The 18,485-nt window shown below is 45.1% G+C and overlaps 1 protein-coding gene across 9 annotated transcripts in view; it reads right to left on the reverse strand.

The window, feature by feature from the left end:
- Window positions 1–5,677: 5,677 nt before the first annotated feature.
- The window catches only part of LOC119450264 (choline/ethanolamine kinase), a 128,318-nt gene continuing 115,510 nt past the window's right edge, over window positions 5,678–18,485 (reverse strand). For all 9 annotated transcript variants that reach the window (XM_037713669.2, XM_037713672.2, XM_049665752.1 and 6 more), the window contains 6 exons: window positions 18,275–18,385; window positions 17,585–17,643; window positions 16,475–16,559; window positions 16,252–16,360; window positions 14,469–14,666; window positions 5,678–8,767 (listed from right to left, as the gene is read on the reverse strand). In XM_037713669.2, the coding sequence (XP_037569597.1) occupies window positions 8,645–8,767; window positions 14,469–14,666; window positions 16,252–16,360; window positions 16,475–16,559; window positions 17,585–17,643; window positions 18,275–18,385 (685 nt within the window). In that variant the 3' untranslated portion in view covers window positions 5,678–8,644. The remainder of the gene's footprint in view (window positions 8,768–14,468; window positions 14,667–16,251; window positions 16,361–16,474; window positions 16,560–17,584; window positions 17,644–18,274; window positions 18,386–18,485) is intronic.

An 18,485-nucleotide genomic window follows, 5' to 3' on the forward strand; every position in this document is an offset into this window, starting at 1 on the left:
ACCAATTTTGTCAATCCCATTGGTTGAATTAGTGGAAGCCGACTGCATCATATCAGGTAGATATGGTAACATTTTCTTCAGAACTCGAAGCACTCTCTGTGGACACAGCTGCTTTAATGACAAAGCAGCACAATAAAAGAATGCGGTTTTCAAAAATTGCAATTTCAGAAAGGTTACTCAAATAGTTGAGGTGCCCTTGCTAGCCTAATCGATGCATGGCAGTGGCAGGCTTAAAAAAAAGTTATGGGGTTTTACGTGCCAAAACCACGATCTGATTATGAGGCACGCCATAGTGGGGGGCTCCAGAAATTTGGACCACTTGGGGTTCTTTAAAGTGCACCTAAATCCAAGTACACAGGTGTTTTCGCATTTCGCCCCCATCGAAATGCGGCCGCCGTGGCCGGGATTCGATCCCGCGACCTCGTGCTCAGCAGCCCAACACCATAGCCACTGAGCAACCATGGCGGGTAGTGGCAGGCTTGTGGACACTGAAGTCAATACCAGTGAGATGCTGATGGGACAATGGTCACATGGGAACATGAATGCTAAGGTGCTTGGTTTGCCATCCAACCTAAATGATCTTCGCCAAAAGGCCCAGACATGAAACCTGCAAAATGTTTGCTGATTTGGGAACCTCCTAGCTGACCTCCCAAGTGGAGCTGCTCGGTTAAATGCGACGTGAGAAACAAAAGCGACAAAATTACTGGTTAAGGTAAATGCGCAACGAAGTTGTCTACTCAAGTCAAGTATAAGCAGGTGACTTTTATACTATAACTCTTGACAAGTTTCAAAGCAAATTCGGGGTTCTGATCCATGCTGCACTGCTGGCTCCTCTTTGACATTTGATACTGAGCACACTGCTGCACACCGTCGGCTTTTGCTGTTGTTGCACGAAAATGGTCGTGGAAGTCCCCTTAATAGCTTCACTGTAAAAACTCATCCACCTGAACATAGCATAAAGCTACATGTAGCTTCGTGCAGCCATCAGATGGATGATAATTTTTTCTCTTCCATAAAGCTTCCTCCACCTTGCGGATTTATGCCAATCTCATTTTCCATATTCTGTATCCCTGTGCTTCGAGTTGTCGATCACTTCTGCCTCGCTCTACAATCTGCTAGTCTCCTGGTTAGCTCAGATAGCGGAGCAACCACTCCGGAAAGGCATTGGTCCCAGGTTCAAAACCTGAACCGGGATTAATTTTTCTTCAACTGAGAAGCTTTCCTTCTGGTAAACCCACATGGCTTTCCTTTGCAGCCTAAGGCTACTCTCAAGTGGATGACTTTTTCCCTTTTATAATCTAGCTCTTGTAGGCATTGAAACTTGCTGCTGTGGAGGCTGCAATATGTGCACTGTGCAGTGAAGCAGTCACTGTGCAGATGCACTGAAGTGGTTTGTTTTCTCACTTTCTCGTTTGTACATTTGCAGTGTAGTCATAATGCAGTACAAACAAGCCCAATCCTCCAATCTTGAAGAACAGCATACCTGCTAACTCTCCCACCCATTAAAATTTAGACTCGTTCTACGATTTTACAAGTGTTGGGTTGAGTTTTACAAAAAACATAGTTTGTTCACTAGTAAAAACACAATCTTGAAGGTGTTCAAAGATGTGGTACAAGGTTGGTAACAAATTCAGGGAAAAAATAATATCTACCCCACCCTTTTGTGGCAGCACAAAATGCCACATGCAATGATCGTGAGCAACTGTTCAATCTTGCGATCCACTCTTCTCTGCAGTTTGGTTGGAGTGGTGCGGGTATCTTGCTTACATATTGTCTCTTTACGTGTTCCATGTCTAGGCATTTGTGATGTGCAGGTTCTTGTTTGAAAGCAGGTCTCTGAGGCAGGGCTTCAGAGGACCGAATCAAAGGACGAAGCTGTTGGTTTCAAAGAGCAGAGCGAGACATTTAATATACACGTTATGAAGGCAAGTAGGAGAAATGAAGTGAAGAGCAGAAGAAATTAATAGAAAGGAAGGCACAAGAAAAATCCAAGTTAGACACCACACAGAGCTAGGGCTTGGCGTAGATGATAGCGCGCGTAACAGTTAGATGTGGAAGGGTGGCGGTAAGGCAGTGAAAGTAGGGCGTTCGTCTCACCAACTGGATGACAGGCTGGTCGACGACTGGGTAGAGCGCCCGATCGCATCGGCTCCGGCTCGCGGAGGGGACACGGGCAGCTGGCGGCACGTGAAGAGCGAGGCGGCGTTCTTGCCAGGCAGCTGGGCGCAAACTCGGGCCTGTAGCCTGACAGCTCGATCGCTGCCTACAGACGCTGGAGCTCGCCGGTCTCAAGTAGCAGTCTATGACTGTTTGGAGTGGCGATGCCCAGGAAGGCAGGTGGCTCGGCAGCACGGGCCCGAGTTTGCGCCCAGCTGCCTGGCAAGAACGCTGCCTCGCTCTTCACGTGCCGCCAGCTGCCCGTGTCCCCTCCGCGAGCCGGAGCCGATGCGATCGGGCGCTCTACCCAGTCGTCGACCAGCCTGTCATCCAGTTGGTGAGACGAACGCCCTTCTTTCGCCGCTTTACCACCACCCTTCCTCATCGAACTGTTACGCGCGCTATCATCTACGCCAAGCCCTAGCTCTGTGTGGTGTCTAACTTGGATTTTTCTTGTGCCTTCCTTTCTATTAATTTCTTCTGCTCTTCACTTCATTTCTCCTACTTGCCTTCATAACGCTGTATATTAAATGTCTCGTTCTGCTCTTTGAAACCAACGGCTTCGTTCTTTGATTCGGTCCTCTGAGGCCCTGCCTCAGAGACCTGCTTTCAAACAAGAACCTGCACATCACAAATTGGCGTCCGCGATAGGACAGGACGAAACAGTTTGTTTTTTTCTTTTTTTCTGGTTGTTATATTGAGAGGCTCTAAATATGGCTAGCACGCGAGAGCTATTGCTTTTAGCAGAACGCATAGGGCTTGAAGGAGCGGAGTTAATAGCGTGGTACAACGAACACGAGGCGCGAGAGGAAAGAGCTGCGGAACGAGAGGCAAGAAAGCAGCAAATCGAACACGAACAGCATGTGCTGCATCTTCGTATCAAGGTAGCGGAGGCGGAAAGGGCACGAGCACTGAGAGAAATTCGCGAGCTGGAGTCGCATGCAAGCTCGATCGAGCGACCGTTTGACACGCGCTCCAGACACGACGTTTTGAAATATATCTCCAGTGGCTGCCTCGAACGCCGTCGCAGTCTTTTGTTAGAGTTAAACGCACAGCGAGAAAGTGAGAATGAAAGTCTGGCTGGCTGCAAAAAGGGTAGTATCGGTCCTAAGATGGACCGTAGTGAAAACGTAAAAGATTTAGAGAAGGAGCAGGCAGCCATAAATGAGATCGAGACGCGCATGCGCACCCGTGCTAGCAACAGCACGTGACATAAAGAGGCAAAGGTTCCTCCAAAAAGCCCGACGCACTGGGCAACAGGGTGCATAGGCAGTGACCTCGAGGAGGATGAGGTGGGCAATGAGACGCTCGCACATTCTTCCTGTGTACCGCCCTCAGCAGTGACAAGTGGCCTCACGAAGTTTGAGGACCATTCATACAGCTTACCTCGAGAAAGGGTAAGCATAGCCGCTCCTAGAGCAAGGACAAGGGGAAGAGTTCCAGAAGCGGCACCAGGAAAAGGTTGGCCACCGGACCGGGGGTTGAAGACGGCCGTCGGGTTCCGGACCCGAGCCACCAGGACTTCACCCGGCCGGGGCCTCCTGCCAACCCATTCCTGGGCGTCGCCACTCTGTCCGATTGTCTACTGCTGCCCGAGGCTGGCGAGCGTCTGTGCCCATGGGCAGAACGTGAGCTGTTGGGCTACGGGCCCGAGTTCCACAACCAGCTGCGCGGCCAGAACGCCGCCGCCGTCTGCCTGTGCCACCAAGCCGCCTGACTCCTCTCTCCACGTCAGAGCTGCCACGCTCTGTTAGCCCGGTCAACGATCCTATACACCGACCTTTGGTGAGATCGACACCACTTCTCTCATCGTCTCGTCTCCGCTTCACCGCATCGAGACTGTAGTGCATACTGACACCCGCAGCCTGCCCGAACTTGCCCGATATTATTAGCGTTTTAGCCACATGTGTGTTGTATTATGAGTTCTTTTTTTGTGTTTATTTTATGGGGTTTTTTTTCTCGTTCTAGTTACATAAAAAGTTTTGTGTGTGCGTTCCACAAACGGCTTTGTGCTCAATTGGGTTCTGGGAGGCTCCGCCTCAGAGAACCACCTGAAACCCTTAAACGAAAGAACCTGCTCATCACAGCATTCCCCAAAAGTGCGGTTGTTATTGACATATGCCCCACATTTTGAGCACTTGGTTGTATCTTGTAGTTTATGAAAATAGTTTGTAGTTTTGTGCTTTCAGGTTTGTGGTTTCCTTATTACTCCTTGATGTTTGATTACTATTCTGGATGGCTTGGGATGTTGGTGTGGTCTCGTAGTTCCTGAAGAAGAGCCCTTCTTTCTAGGTATATTCTTTTCTGTGCAAGTACGGGATGTAGGTGGTTGGCCAAGGAATCGGGGGACCCAGGTAATTGTATTCATGAGCTAGCACGTCTGCTTTGGCATTTCCCTTAATTCCCTGATCGTCAGGCACCCAATTGAGAGTAGCCCTCAACTTGTTTGAATTCATGTGGTTTTTGAAAGTCTTAATATGTGCTAGTAGTGTGTTCCACAAGGAACGCCTAAGGAATGCCATTGTTAGTGAAGTGCGTGTTTCACAAAAAAGGTCTGCACTCAAGGTAAACTAAAAAAAGAAAGTGTGCCATTCCTCTCAGCTATTGCACCCGGTCAGGTGACCGCGGGATATTTACGGGCTTTAAAGCTCACAGGTCGACCGGCAGGAACAGGTGTACGGTTCACCACGCTTGCCTAGAGCACTTGTGTCGTGTGCTGTACCAACACCACCACAGGCCTACACACTCCGATCCACGACGTCATGCTACCTGGCCCGAAATTTCCATTGCCAAGGCTGGCATGACGAAAGCGGTGACGTCAAAATCACTGTTGCTTATGCGGGAGCATCCCCATTAGATTCTACATGGCATTCGGGCCGGGTAGCTTGACGTCATGGATCGGAGTGTGTAGGCCTCGTGCTATCTAGGTGGTGTTGGCTGTACCACCACAGCTGTGGTGACTCATCGGGCTTAGTGGCTATGGCATTGTGCTGCCAAGCAAGAGGTCCCAGGTTCTATTCCTGGCCACATTTCAGTGAGGGAAATATGAAGAACCAATCATGTGCTTGATTGAGGTGCACGTTAAAGAGCCACAGGTGGTCAAATTTAATATGCAGCCCTCCAATATGGTAACCCTCACGTAAACTTCACAATCTATTATTTTTTGGTGGTGTGCCACAAGGAAAGTTTTTTTTTTTTTTTTTTTTTGCCGATTGGTTTAAAAGACATGGCTTGCATGCGAAAGCAGTCACCTGGACATGCAAGTCATGCACTCTTAAGCTCATTGTCCTGAACATAGCCTCTTTCGATCCCTCAGTGCTGGAGCATGTGTAGCTTTTTTTTTTTTTCTTTTCTACAAGACGAATGCTGGGTGTTGCCTCCAAGTCAACTCTGCTGCATTGACAAAACATGAACAGTCTAGCTTTTTCTCACACATGCCAAGAGGGAGAGTGCCACAAACTTAGCCAGCAGCAGTGTTCAATAATTGAAGTTACTCCAAGGAAAGCTTTGAGACATAGAATGTAAATCACAGTATCACCTTTATTTACAGACACATCACAGTGTACATCAAGAGAGCTTGTGTGAAAAGCTAAAAAATAGTTCAGTCTGGGAGACTAGGTCATGAGTAGTAGTAAACTCAGAAATGTGTGACACAAACAGAAACCAGTTTCCAGGAGGGAAGGGGAAAAAGAAAATCCATCTGCAACTGGTCCTTCCCAGCACTATTATGGGCTTTGTCTTAAATCAATAACTCCACACCTGTCAGGTGCACAGGATCTTAGTCGTGTAAATGACACATCAGCTGCAGTACATAAACGCAACACAAAACATTGCACTTGAGTAAGCAGGAAAGGAGGAAACAAAATAGCACAGCTATGTTTAAAAACATGCAACACATATGGTTCTTGCAGGATGCCACTCTTTGAAGCTCTTGCAACCTCAAATCTCCCACTAATTAAATGTTGCCAAAATATTGAGAACATGCAGGAACATTCAACTCTGAAAGAGCAGCGCAACATGCTGGACTAAAGCATTGCACGTGAAAAATAACACTGAAAGTGGCAGTAAGTTTTCTTCAAGTGTGAAGATATGTCGTAATGTGAAAAAAAAAAAAAAGGCAAGGGCACGTGGCATCACTCAGTGCTACTAAAAGCAAGCTATACACAGCACAACTATCAAACCTCTCGCATTAAACAAGCAGTTTGACACTACTGCAAACCATCTAAATACTGTTCTTTTTTTTTTTCTTGTAAACTGTCATTGAGATGCAATTTTATACAATATGGGGTTGTCCAATACGAAACGGAACACCTAATCAGTACTCGAACAACAAGTACAGCAGATGTAATAGTTCGAAAATCCCTTGCTCATAGTTGGTGAGCAACTCTAGTGTTAAATAACACGCCCTGTGCCACCCCTCACCATTCTGCAGCAAAAACATTTGCGATAACACCCTTAAAAGCAGGCCAGATGTTCTCTTTCCTATTGGTCTCCTAAACACAACTCCTGTCGTGCAAATGATAAGGTGGCAGTTTGCACCAAGTGGATCCGATGGGGCTTTGGGAGCATGCTCCTTGCACTCTGTATATAAAGCTCTGGTTTCAGTGTCGACAATCTGTGGAATGTGGGCAGTGGTCAGTACAGTTGGGACAAAACCATCACTCCATTCGGAAAAAGCAAAGCCCAATCTGCTTTATCACCCCTTTTAACTTTGGTGGGAAGGAAAAAAAAAAAAACTCAAAAAGAAAAATGCCATGACTAGAGCACCATTCTTGTTTCTTTTAGTGATCTGGTGCTTCCCACATTCACTGCCTCTTGCTTAAACATTATGCTCAATTCTGTTGAGTCAGCAGCCCCGTGCAATGTAGAAGACACTTGCGCGGCAATCTTGTACAGCTGGCTCACAAAATACAAAAAAATGTACACGCTCAGAAATGCGCTTTTGTCGCCACAACAATAGCCGTCGCAATTCCTACAAGTGCCGTTTGTTCCAGTCCTGTCAGTAACACTTGCATGCAAACACAAAATTAGAGACAGAAAACCAACCCACACTGCATGTTAAAAGGAACGCATACTCTAAAATGATGGCCACTGTTGAGGCGCAAAAATACTACAAGCAGCACAAAGAGTCAATGGAGCATAGTGTTGTGCTATAGCCACATTGAGTTATATAAACAGCGGGCACAAATGGCTTGCACCCTGGGCTTTTCTTGTTCGCAGGGCAGATGGCCCCTGCTAGCTTTGGGTCCAGTATTTATAAAACCCCATTTTCATGCGATGACCTAAGGCTGTTGAGAACCACAATGTTTTCATGCGTGGCAAGGTGTCCCGTCACAAGCAGACACACTGCACCTCACAATTTAAACCATGTTGCAAATCCCATATGTGGCCAAAGCTTAGGGCCATGACCCTTTCGCTTTTCACACCCCTACACCCCAAAAGGTGTATCATTTTCATCAGAGAGCACCATGCAAGGTATTGTCAGATAAAGACAGCACATAATGCACGTAAAAGGCGTTTTTGCTCCTTTGCCCATTATGCTTCCGCTAGCACTGCAATGTACAGTGTGTGTAGTGGCACCTTTTTAAGCTCCTTCAGAGGCAAAAAAAGAAAAAGAAAAATGTGTTGAAGTGTGGCACCTTTCACCTTAGTAGCTTTCCTACAGACTCCTTCACACTCCAATCACAGCAGCTTTATTCAGCACTACTAGTAAGGCACACCGAGTGCTTTTCCACGCACAAACACCTCTCTGAGGCCATTTCCAAGCACACTTGAGGAACGACGGTGAAATGCAATGATGGCCCTGGGAGAGCCCAGCTAAGACACAAGAAGGGGCAGCAAGACACTTGCTCCCTGAGTACAAACGGTTTGCAGCCAGGAGCGAGTGTGTTCAAACAGCACAGTTCACCAGAACTGGTGCTGAAGTCGCACTCTCCCTGCAGGATGGCAGCAGCACTGTCCGTGGAAGAAACATGTTCAGTTCACTTCCCGAAAAATAGGATGACACTCGTGAAATGTTTCATCACCACACGTCTCCACAGTGGCACATGGACATGAGCGAAGTGCCCGTAGCGAAGCTCTTTTCTCACCAATTTCAAATGCAACAAAAAAGGAAGAAAGGTACCGGGTCCCTTTGGTCTATTCATACAAGCACACAAACCCATACCAAAATGAAAGGACAGATGTGAAATGGCCAGACACTCGAGACAAGTCTCTTTCATGTGAACCTGGTGAAAGCCTTGCCAGCAAAGCACGCACAGTACATGATAGAGCAGTTCAGACTCGTCAAACATGCCTCGCCACGACATGAAACATCAGCCATTCTCTTGTTCAGGAAGCTTGAGAGACTTGAGTTCGGATTTGCACTGTGAAGGTGGTGGATGCAATGAAAGTCTTCGGCGTTGCTCGGTCATTGCGCACACCTTGAATGCACCAATGAGGAGAGGATTTAAAGCAGGCGTCCAGGGGACAGCTGCTCGTTGTTGCCCTACATCTTGACAACCCTCTGTGATGTATGGTTGGTGGAAGGTACCGCTTCTGACGTATCCCTTTCATGGAGCAGTTCGTGCTTCAGCGCCAGGAACGCATCAAGTCGTGCCTGGCCATACTCCTGCACCAAAATAAAACAAGAGCCACGTATTAGAAACCGGTGTCTCAGCAGAGACAACTAAGCAGTAGGACTGTCCAACTGCCTACATGGCAATGCAGATAGGGTGCTCATCACTACAATGAAATATTCCACTAGACATTGCACTATGGCTAAAGTGAAAGTATCCAAACAAGAAATCAATCAACAACATGGGCTCCTGAACAGAAGTAGAAAAGATTTGTGATGTTTTCTTGCTAGGGTTCAAGGAGCCTACAATTGTGTCAGGTAGCCAGCAATCCCAGCACAAAAAATCCAATTTTTTCTTTCCATTCACAACCTACTAGACAAACGCATGTCATTCTGTCTTGGATACAACATCTCCGTTTCACTATCAGTAATCATATATATTATTTTTATTACATACCTGCACCCCAAAATAGTGCAAAGGTTTATGAAGAGTGCACCAGCGGGAAGCTCCATATTATCTCTCATCATTTGAAGTTATTTAACAAACACACATACCTCAATGTGTGTATATTTTGCTGCTGCCAAGAGGCAGCCAAACTGCCACCATTAGGGTGTTTAAAGCACAGCAGGACAACTATATCGTCACTGTCCCAGCTATCTGCCAACCTTGTGCATACCAGATAAACCCACTTTCCAAGTGTGCTCCTCGAAAGTGCAGCGCTGATTAGGTGGCTGGAAATTAACAACAGTGGAGAGTTATACTATGATAAGCATCCTATTAGTATACTTTTATCCCAGAAAATAATCAAGGAAGTGCTATCAAGCTTATAGTGCAATCCAGTCTCACCTGCACTGCTATCAATTAGGGACAGCTGAAATGCTACAGCGGGTAAAACGTGCCAAAGACATAAACATGCTATGATACAAATAACTATGCAACACGACAAGTTTTATCCTTTGAAGCGATCCTTTAATGGGGTATGTTGTTTTCACTGGAAGCGCCGGCGGAACAAGAAGAGAAGAAGAAGAAGCGTCGGCGAGCACGAGAGGAGAAAACGGGGACTCTCGCCTGTTAGCAGGGTCTTCACGGCCCGTATCAGTACTATTAAAAGCCCTTCTCCATTATATCTACGGAATCGGGTGATTCTGCGGCTGCTGTACGCCATAATTCCACAGGGTATGCAACAACTTGCAGAGCTTAGAACTCCTGTGAAACACAAATTCGAATTTCTCATTCTGTACAGCAGGAGGAAAAAGGAAGCACTGCCCACTTACACCTATCCCAACAAAAATAGCCCTAAACATGCGAAATGTCATTTTAAGCCCGTATTAAATAACTGGCTGGACTGAATTAAAGCACTCTTTGTTGAATGTGCTGCTATATACTTTTTCAGTAAATATACAGTAAAACAATAGTGACCAGAATTAGTTACAGTACTGTGTTGTGCTAAGCATTGTTGGTAATGGCTTTTGAGCGGCTTTTATACTTTCAATTAGAACTGCTCATCTAAATTAATTAGCTCTCAATGCCCAGGACATTAGGGAACTGGGCCATGTGAGACAATTGAACTGATCGAATGTCAACAGTCCCAAAATTCAGGTCAGGCAACTATACAAGTGACTCGGCAAAAGCAACAAGCTTAAATGCACTTATACACAGGTGACGCATGCTGTGTCATCCAACAGACCCACATCTAATTTGGGACTGTCCAGCACATGCAGCGGTATGAGCCAACCATGTCGATACGGCCACATCAAGAACTACAAGAGCTATATTTGACCAGCGGCACCTACATGCTTGGCTCCCTCCAGGCTTTCACTAGGGAGAGTAGTACACAGACTAACTAGCCATGTGACCATGGCCCAGCACCGGCAACCTGCTTTATTTTCTTTCCCCTTCACCCTTTCCACAAAACAAGCTAAACGAGCCATCTCTATCTGAATACAAACATAGACACTCCTAGAATACTCGGAACTGATGACTCCGGCACATTCGGACATAGGGGGCTTAGCTGGTCGTAAAACCAGGCAAGCTATTAAATTAACACTTTGTTGACGACACTAGAAAAAAAATTTTTTGTTCTTGCCGCATCTCGGTATGTTGCCCAGCTCCGGGTCAGACGAGACTGACCGATGCAAGATATCCAGCTGCAGTGGTGTCACACATAGGATGTAAAGCATGACGGTACAAATTTGAAACAAAGCCTTACGTGGCTTGGGGTGAAGGCCACTTTCAGTTTTCCCCCTTATTGCTGAAAAAGTATCCGCAAAAGATATATATATATTTTTTCCTCGATTATGCTTATTCTTTATGTGTTCTGCACATTTAGATAGATAACATTTTTGGGGGGTATTTATATGAGCAATCATTATTAATTCCAAGTCCTCCCCCCCCCCCTCCCCCCTAGAAAGTACGGTCACACTTAATCCGAACGCAGCTTAAGTGCCTTTTTGTTGTGTGAAGGGGTGCTAGAGATTCCTGGTTTGGGCAACTTGAATGTGCTAGCTTAATGAGTATTCCTTCCAAAGCATTCAACGTTTGCTCCTTACAACCTGTGTTTGTTAAAGTTAAGCTACTATAGATGTGTCTTCATTGCTTGGGTCAAGTTTGAAGGCTGCTGTACATACTCAGGATCTACTTTGGTTGCCTCAAATCAAAGGGGTAATGACATGATATTCTATTTGTTTCTTTCGTTAAATGAAAGTCCTGAACCTCTAAACTTTAGAAAATGTAGTGAAAAGCCTTCGTATGCCATTAATAATGTAACATAATAGATTTCCTACGGTCAATTATGGTTTATTTTTTAGGAGGATATTGTGTCACGACGACACAGTATGTGAGAGCAGAGCCTGCATTTTGCAGCAATGCCTTTTTCGATGCTAATGCCTTTCGGCGCTTTACATGTTCGTGAGCGGCCATTTCAACACTCCGCCTGGAGCGGAGCATCTTTTGATCACTCACCAATGCGAAAAGCGCCGAAAGGCATTAGCATAGGAAAAAGGCATTGCTATAAAATCGCGGCCCAGGACATTGCAATGTTTTAACACTAGCTCTGGCTTGCTCGCTCGGTATGCGGCTACACTGGCACTCACAATGAGTAGCAGCACACGAGGCAACCGAGCCAGCCAGAGTGAGCATCAGAACATTGCAATGTCCTGTTCCCATGTGACCACATACTACGTCCTCACATCACGACACAGTATCCTCCTGAGAAACGAAACGGAAACTGGCTGTAGAAAAGCTATTACATTAAGTTATTTACAGCACTCTGAGGCTTGTCACTATTTCTTGCAGGGTTTAGAGCTCTAGTACCTTCATTTAATGCAAAAAATGAATAGTCAAAAATATCATGTCAGTAGACCTTTAAAGAACATGCACTAAGCAACATGAAAAAAAAAAAATCGAAGCACCCTGCCTTCATCCTTTCCCTGCTCAGTGCCAGTTTTTACTTTTTCACTACAAGCAACGCTATCACAAAATTGTACAGCAGCACAGCTTTCACCGCTTCATATGGCCCCCCACAATGCAAAATGTATTTATTGCCACCAATTTTTGCCAAAATTTTATACTTTATTAAATTAATTGCCAAAAAAAACTTACTTTTTTTTTACGTCCCTAAGATCTGGCTGGGCGCAAGGCAATGCACGAAGGCCAGCATGTAAGCAGTCTTTTTGTTCAAAAAACAGGCAGCGCCAGCACTAAAGAAATGAGCACTTCCACATGTTCTATCTATTGCTGTGAGCACTAAAACATACTAGAGGGCTTTAATGAAAGCAAAGATAAGTTCTACAACATATGTGCCCATCTACATACTTTGTCAACCGGCAGCATTATATGCAAACTAGCAATGAACCCTAAAATTTTTGAAGACTGTTCCATGCAGTAGGAACACTACAACAATGACCACACTAACAACGAGGGGTGCCTGAAAAGTTCGCAGCCCACCCGTGAAATCTTTTTTACATGGTTTTTTTTTTTTTTGCAATGCAATATGTTATTCAGTTATTTGAATGGTTTCATGAGTAATCTGGATTTATTTTGATTTTTTTGGTTTCAAGTACAGCGGTTTAAAGCGAGGTCGCGAAGCTGAAATATCAAAAGGGAGAAATTCGCAAAGCGAGCAGGCATTAAATACCTTTTGAAAAAAGGACTGACACCACAAGAAATTCACAAGGACATGCTGTAGATATTAGGGGACAATGCTCCTTCTTATGCTATGGTGAAAAAGTGGGTTGCCGATTTCAAGTGAGGCCAGACATCAATGGAAGATGCTGCGTGCAGTGGTCGTCCCTCAATAGCATTCACAGATGAAAATGTCCAAAAAGTGCAAGACATTGTAATGGCTGATCAACGTGTCACACAGCGGCACATTGCAGAATGTGTGGGCATATCAGTGGAGAGGTTTGGCCATATCCTAACACAGCTCCTGAACGTGCACAAACATGCATAAAGCTTCGACCCGGTGGGTGCGCAAACGTTTGACATTAGAGAACAAACGTCCGAGAGAACTTCACTCTGCAGAAAATCTGCAACTGTTTGAAGCTGATAGTAATCTTTTTCTGCAGAAATTTGTTACAATGGATGAAACTTGGGTGCATCACTTTCGTCCTGAGGCAAAAGAAGCCTCGAAACAGTGGAAATATCCCCCCCGCCCCAAATAGGCAAAGATAGCTCCATCCACTGGCAAAGTTATGGTATCAGTGTTCTGGGATTGCAAGGTTGTCATTCTCGTGGAATTCCTCCCGAATGGTCAAACCATCAACGGGGAATACTATGCAGCTCAGATTCATCGTCTGAAGTCTGCAATTAAGGAAAAACAGCTAGGGATGCTCCGGAAAGGGATGCTGTTTCACCAGGACAATGCACCAGTTCACACATCGGCTGTTGCGATGGCTGCAATTCACAACTGTGGTTTGCAACTGCTTCAGCAACCGCCCTATTCCCCTGATTTGGCTCCCTCGGACTACCACTTATTCTCACAGATGAAAATGCACCTTGGTGAAAGTCTTTTTCCTTCTGAGGAAGCCGTCATGGACGCGGTAAAATACTTTTTGGAGGAGCAGGACGAAATGTTCTACCAAAGTAGAATAATGGAACTCCAAGAGTGATGACATACATATGTGGCCCTCAAGGGAGACTATGTTGAGAACTGACTGGAAAATTTTGACCCACGGTCACTTCGTCCGGGTCAGGCCACAAACATTTCAGGCGCCCCTCATATGTTGCAGCACAAGTTATATAACTAGCCAAGAAATCGCTTTCTACGAAGTCAAAGTCATTTTTCTATAATTGCAGCACCAAAGATGTCATTCCTCAGAAGATCCATTGCCAGATCTCAAAAGAATACAATGGTCAGTGTATGTGGACAACGCACCAGTGAAACCTTGCTGCCACTTAAAGGAACACAAAGCAGAAATGCTAAATCACTTTATACTGATAAATTATTCCTTCAAGACTCTTTGTTAATTTCGCAGTAATAGGCTGACCAGTAACAAAGAATCTGAATGAAGTTCAGGCTTCGATTTCTTTAATTTTGCGGTGAAACCCCAGAGCAGACTCTGATCTAAGTGTACAAGCCAAAATTACACCAATGACAGACAAACTGCAGACAATGGAAATTAAAGTATGCACATTAGTTCACCCTAAATTGACTCGTTTCATTCTGTGCGCACAACAGTCAGCCAGCGGGCCAGAAAAAAAGACCTGAAAGAAGGATTTGCATGACATATGGCAATGGTTGAGGTGGCGGCATACCCAATAGCCAAACTTGATCTTCGACGTATGAGCATTGAAGATGCTCCACAGGGTCCAGAAGAGGTGAGAGGCCAGCGCAAAGACGCGCGCCTCATGGAGCACGTAATCCACGGTGAAAAGATTTGGTGGCTGCTTAGGCTCTGTTGTCATCACGTGGCACTTGGTATATGTCGCCAGGTATCGCCCAATGAATAGCCTCTGAAAGGGAAGCATAAAAGTGAAATATATTGAGCTTGGCTATGTATGTTCAAATGAAGCAGTAACACAGCAGTGAGTGTGATGAAGTAATGACATGAAACACCTGATATGAAACTTCAGTAATGGACCTTAATACAAAGGAAAGCATGGACACACAGACAGCCATTAGTTGCAGCTGTCATGAGCAAGGAAAGCTCTTTAATCAAACAAGAAAGATAGCAGGAGATTAATAGCTATTTCTGGACAGGGAGACCTAACACAGACAACAAAAGATAGAAATGAAATAGACAAGATGTGCACTGTTGTCTACATATGTCGTGTCTAGTATTTCCTTGCATGTTTCGTCTATTTACTTCGTCTCTATGTTCCTTTGCATGTGTCGAGTTTCATTGCCCAGACATAGCAATGAATCCGCATCATGTTGCCCACCTTTCAGTCATTCAGCAAGAGAGCAAGTCTGCCAGGAGTGCCTCAATGGCACTTTCATGCTGGTTGCACAGACTATGCAACTGCAAATCCTTCAGTACTTGAGACGCTTGAGACATTACATCAGCCTGCAGTTTTTCAAGACAGCAGTTGTCCAGTGGCTGTTTTGTGCCACCACAATAGCTGTTTATTCCCACTAATCACAGTGTGTTGATTTGTGAAATGTAAAACACAAATGTTGATGAATGCAGATGAAACAGCAATACACAATAGTAGCAACACAGCTGACATAAGTGAGCCTGTAAATGTTCTATGACAGCATTGTAAGAGCACTGTTATCAGAAGTTCTATTACATTTCAGATTTCTTTCTTCCTAGTCGAAGGTCTGCTTACACTTGCTTGTCACAGCATGCATAACACATACAAAGCAAGGAAAGTCTACTGCTCACAGCCCAAAGCAAGCTGTTCCGAGCTGCAAATCTATTAACTCTAAACAGCAAAACAAGAAAAAAAATGTAAGATTCAAAAATGAAAACCTTTCCTTGTTATCTAATCTGTTCAACGATATGCTGCATACGATACAGCAGAGCCTGTATCCATGCTTTAACGTTAGGTTAACAGTGCAAGGACACCAGAGGGGACAGAAGAGAGAACAGAATAAGCCCAATCTTACACTTTGCTCTGTATCCATGGCCATGCAAACACAGTGATACCACTGCCAGCTGCTCAACCCCAAAAGTGTGCAAAGTTCACATAAAGGAGGCATGACAGTCACAAGTATATAGAAAAGGATTGCGAAGTCCTGCGCAAATGAACTCACACAGTGATAGCTCAGCATGTACATGTTATAATTGCTTTTAAGCACATGCTCAGCTACCACTGCTCTAGCTCGGAGTTTTTGGCAACTATTTTTTTTGGCAGCTACAAGAACTTCAAAAAGCTATGACAAATGTGCTGATACTAATCATAAGCTATGATACTAATCATAAGCTATGATACATGTGGTCACAAATCAAGAGCTTCCATCTCCATGCATCAATTTTTCAGCATGTCTATTAGCGATATGCACCATGCACAAACCTAAGCAAGCTATCATTCGTACCTACAACCGTGGTCAATGAGTGTCTCACTCTACATGGCTAAGGGTGCAGACACATACCTGATGCGCTATAGATGGATAGTCTCCAGGCAGGGCCTTGAAGTAGGGATGCTCAGGATAAGAGTAGTCGTACATCCATTCGCAAAAGTGGTTTGCTATGTCAAAGCCCCTGCCAATACACACAAATAAAAGGAAGACCGAAAGTTGGAAGCACCAATAAATATCTGCATTTTGGCTGCACAGAAAAAGAAAAACTGTGCACACACTGCAGTAAAACACTTACCTATAGTTGTAGGCGCAGTACTCGTAATCAATGAACACCATGTTCTCTTCCTTGGGTCCCGGAGCATCCATGAAAAGAATGTTTCCTGTAGAAGAGAGCCAAGGATAGACAAAAGGAAGCACTCTTTGACCTCTGTGCCAAGCAAAAATGTCAGATCAGAAAAGGGCTCCGACTCTGTTGCATCATTGGAGCAAGTTATAGAATGAAAATTCACACCAGTTAACTTTGGGACTTTCAGAAACGAGTTATTGCTCATCGAAAATTCGCCAACAATGCTGCAGTTAAGTACAATTTATAGGTACAAGTTGTGAGAATCCTCGGGTCCCATGTCAGCTGCACGCATGCCAGGCAGGGTGGGGAGAGGGGAAACTTTCCTTCCACAGGCAGAGCACGGGAATCGCAAGCACTATCAGCACCACCGGGTGTGTCACGTGAAATCCCTCTGACATCACTCGAGTCTCTTTGGTGACCAGCAAGCAGCGATAGCGGAAGGCTCCGCCGCCGCTCCCGTATTCCTGCATGTGGTTAGTCAACCGCGTTCTTGCCGCGGCCTCCTGTATCCCTCAGCTGATAACACAGAAGCCCTTCTTTACCTACCGTATTATTCTCTTCGAGGGAACCCTCAGCGATGCCACCTATAGCTAGCTGGCCTGCTTGAAGTGTTAGTTGCAGCCGTAATAAATGCTTTCCCGAGTGTACACAAGGTTGTTGTCTATTGTTTCTGCGAGCTTGTACCGGACCGCGGTTGATGGGCAGGCATGCGCCAAACACAGGGCTCGGTGTGCCAAGGCAGAGAGCCGTTGGCATTCCCCCCATATCCCAACAAGGTATGGCCCACAAAATTGCTTAGGTCATGCATACAGTAGCCTGCAAATTTTTGTATCAGCAGTGCATAAGGGTGTGCGGAAACTAACCTACTAATGCACTTTGCCCTGTCATTTGTCCTGTGTAACACCTCTGCCCCACCCTTCCATGTACTGGTGTGAACACAATGCACAGGAGTGACAGCAAGCATTACTCCCCTCTGAAGATTATTTGCAGTACATCCTTAGTGCAGCCATGTTAGACGACATCTGAACTGTACCACAGTGGCACAATTTGTGGGCTTACCTTCCTGAAGGTCATTGTGGCAAAACACAATCGGAGACTCAATCTTTGCTAGGAAATCCCTGCAAGTGAACATCACACAAGAAGTCAGGATACAGGAAATAAACTATCCGAGTAACAAAGCAGTGACAAGCGTGTGAATATCTACATGTACTCTTTCATTTAGCTTTCAAGCAATGTTTCTTTGGCCGAGTATGTTTGCCAACTGAGAAACTTTTAACCCACACATTCAAGAAGCCTGCAGTGTAAAGTTCACACATGCATGTATAACTAGATATTCAAAAGCTGTCACCATTTTAAAAAGCATCACTCTTTTTCAGAATGCCTAGCAAGTTTTCACAAATTGAACAGGAGGACAGCCTGCTTTTATAAAGAATAACGTCATACAAGAGACAGTAGTAGATCAATCATCAGAAAACAATGAACGGTGATCAGATTATGCATGCAATCAAACAGAGGACACAGAAAATAAGTGCACATTTTTCACACAAACCATATTTTAAGACTGGTTACCCATAACTGCAAACGAAAAAATTTTGCCTTAGGTAATGCATTACTAGGGATAATCAAACAGAATGCACTAGACTGACCAAAAATAATATCATCAAAGATAACCTGACAGCAACATGCATTCAAGAAAATCCAGCAACTACCTCACATTCCTGCACGCGATAAACAAACAGTTCTACTCACTTCAGCCAGTTGACTTCAGCTGCAAGGTCAGTTGTCAGCAGCTTTACAGCCATAGTTTGTTGCTTAATGGGCACAGTGTCCACCTTGATGGAGCGTGCATACTTGAGCCACCTGCACATACATGTGTGTGTGTGCATAACAGGTGAGGAACTTGCCATCACCTCACTGGCACAGCAGATACAAACAAATTCATCGCCACAAGTTTGTTTGC

This window comes from Dermacentor silvarum, chromosome 4 (genome assembly GCF_013339745.2).
Source record: "Dermacentor silvarum isolate Dsil-2018 chromosome 4, BIME_Dsil_1.4, whole genome shotgun sequence".
NCBI lineage: Eukaryota > Metazoa > Arthropoda > Arachnida > Ixodida > Ixodidae > Dermacentor > Dermacentor silvarum.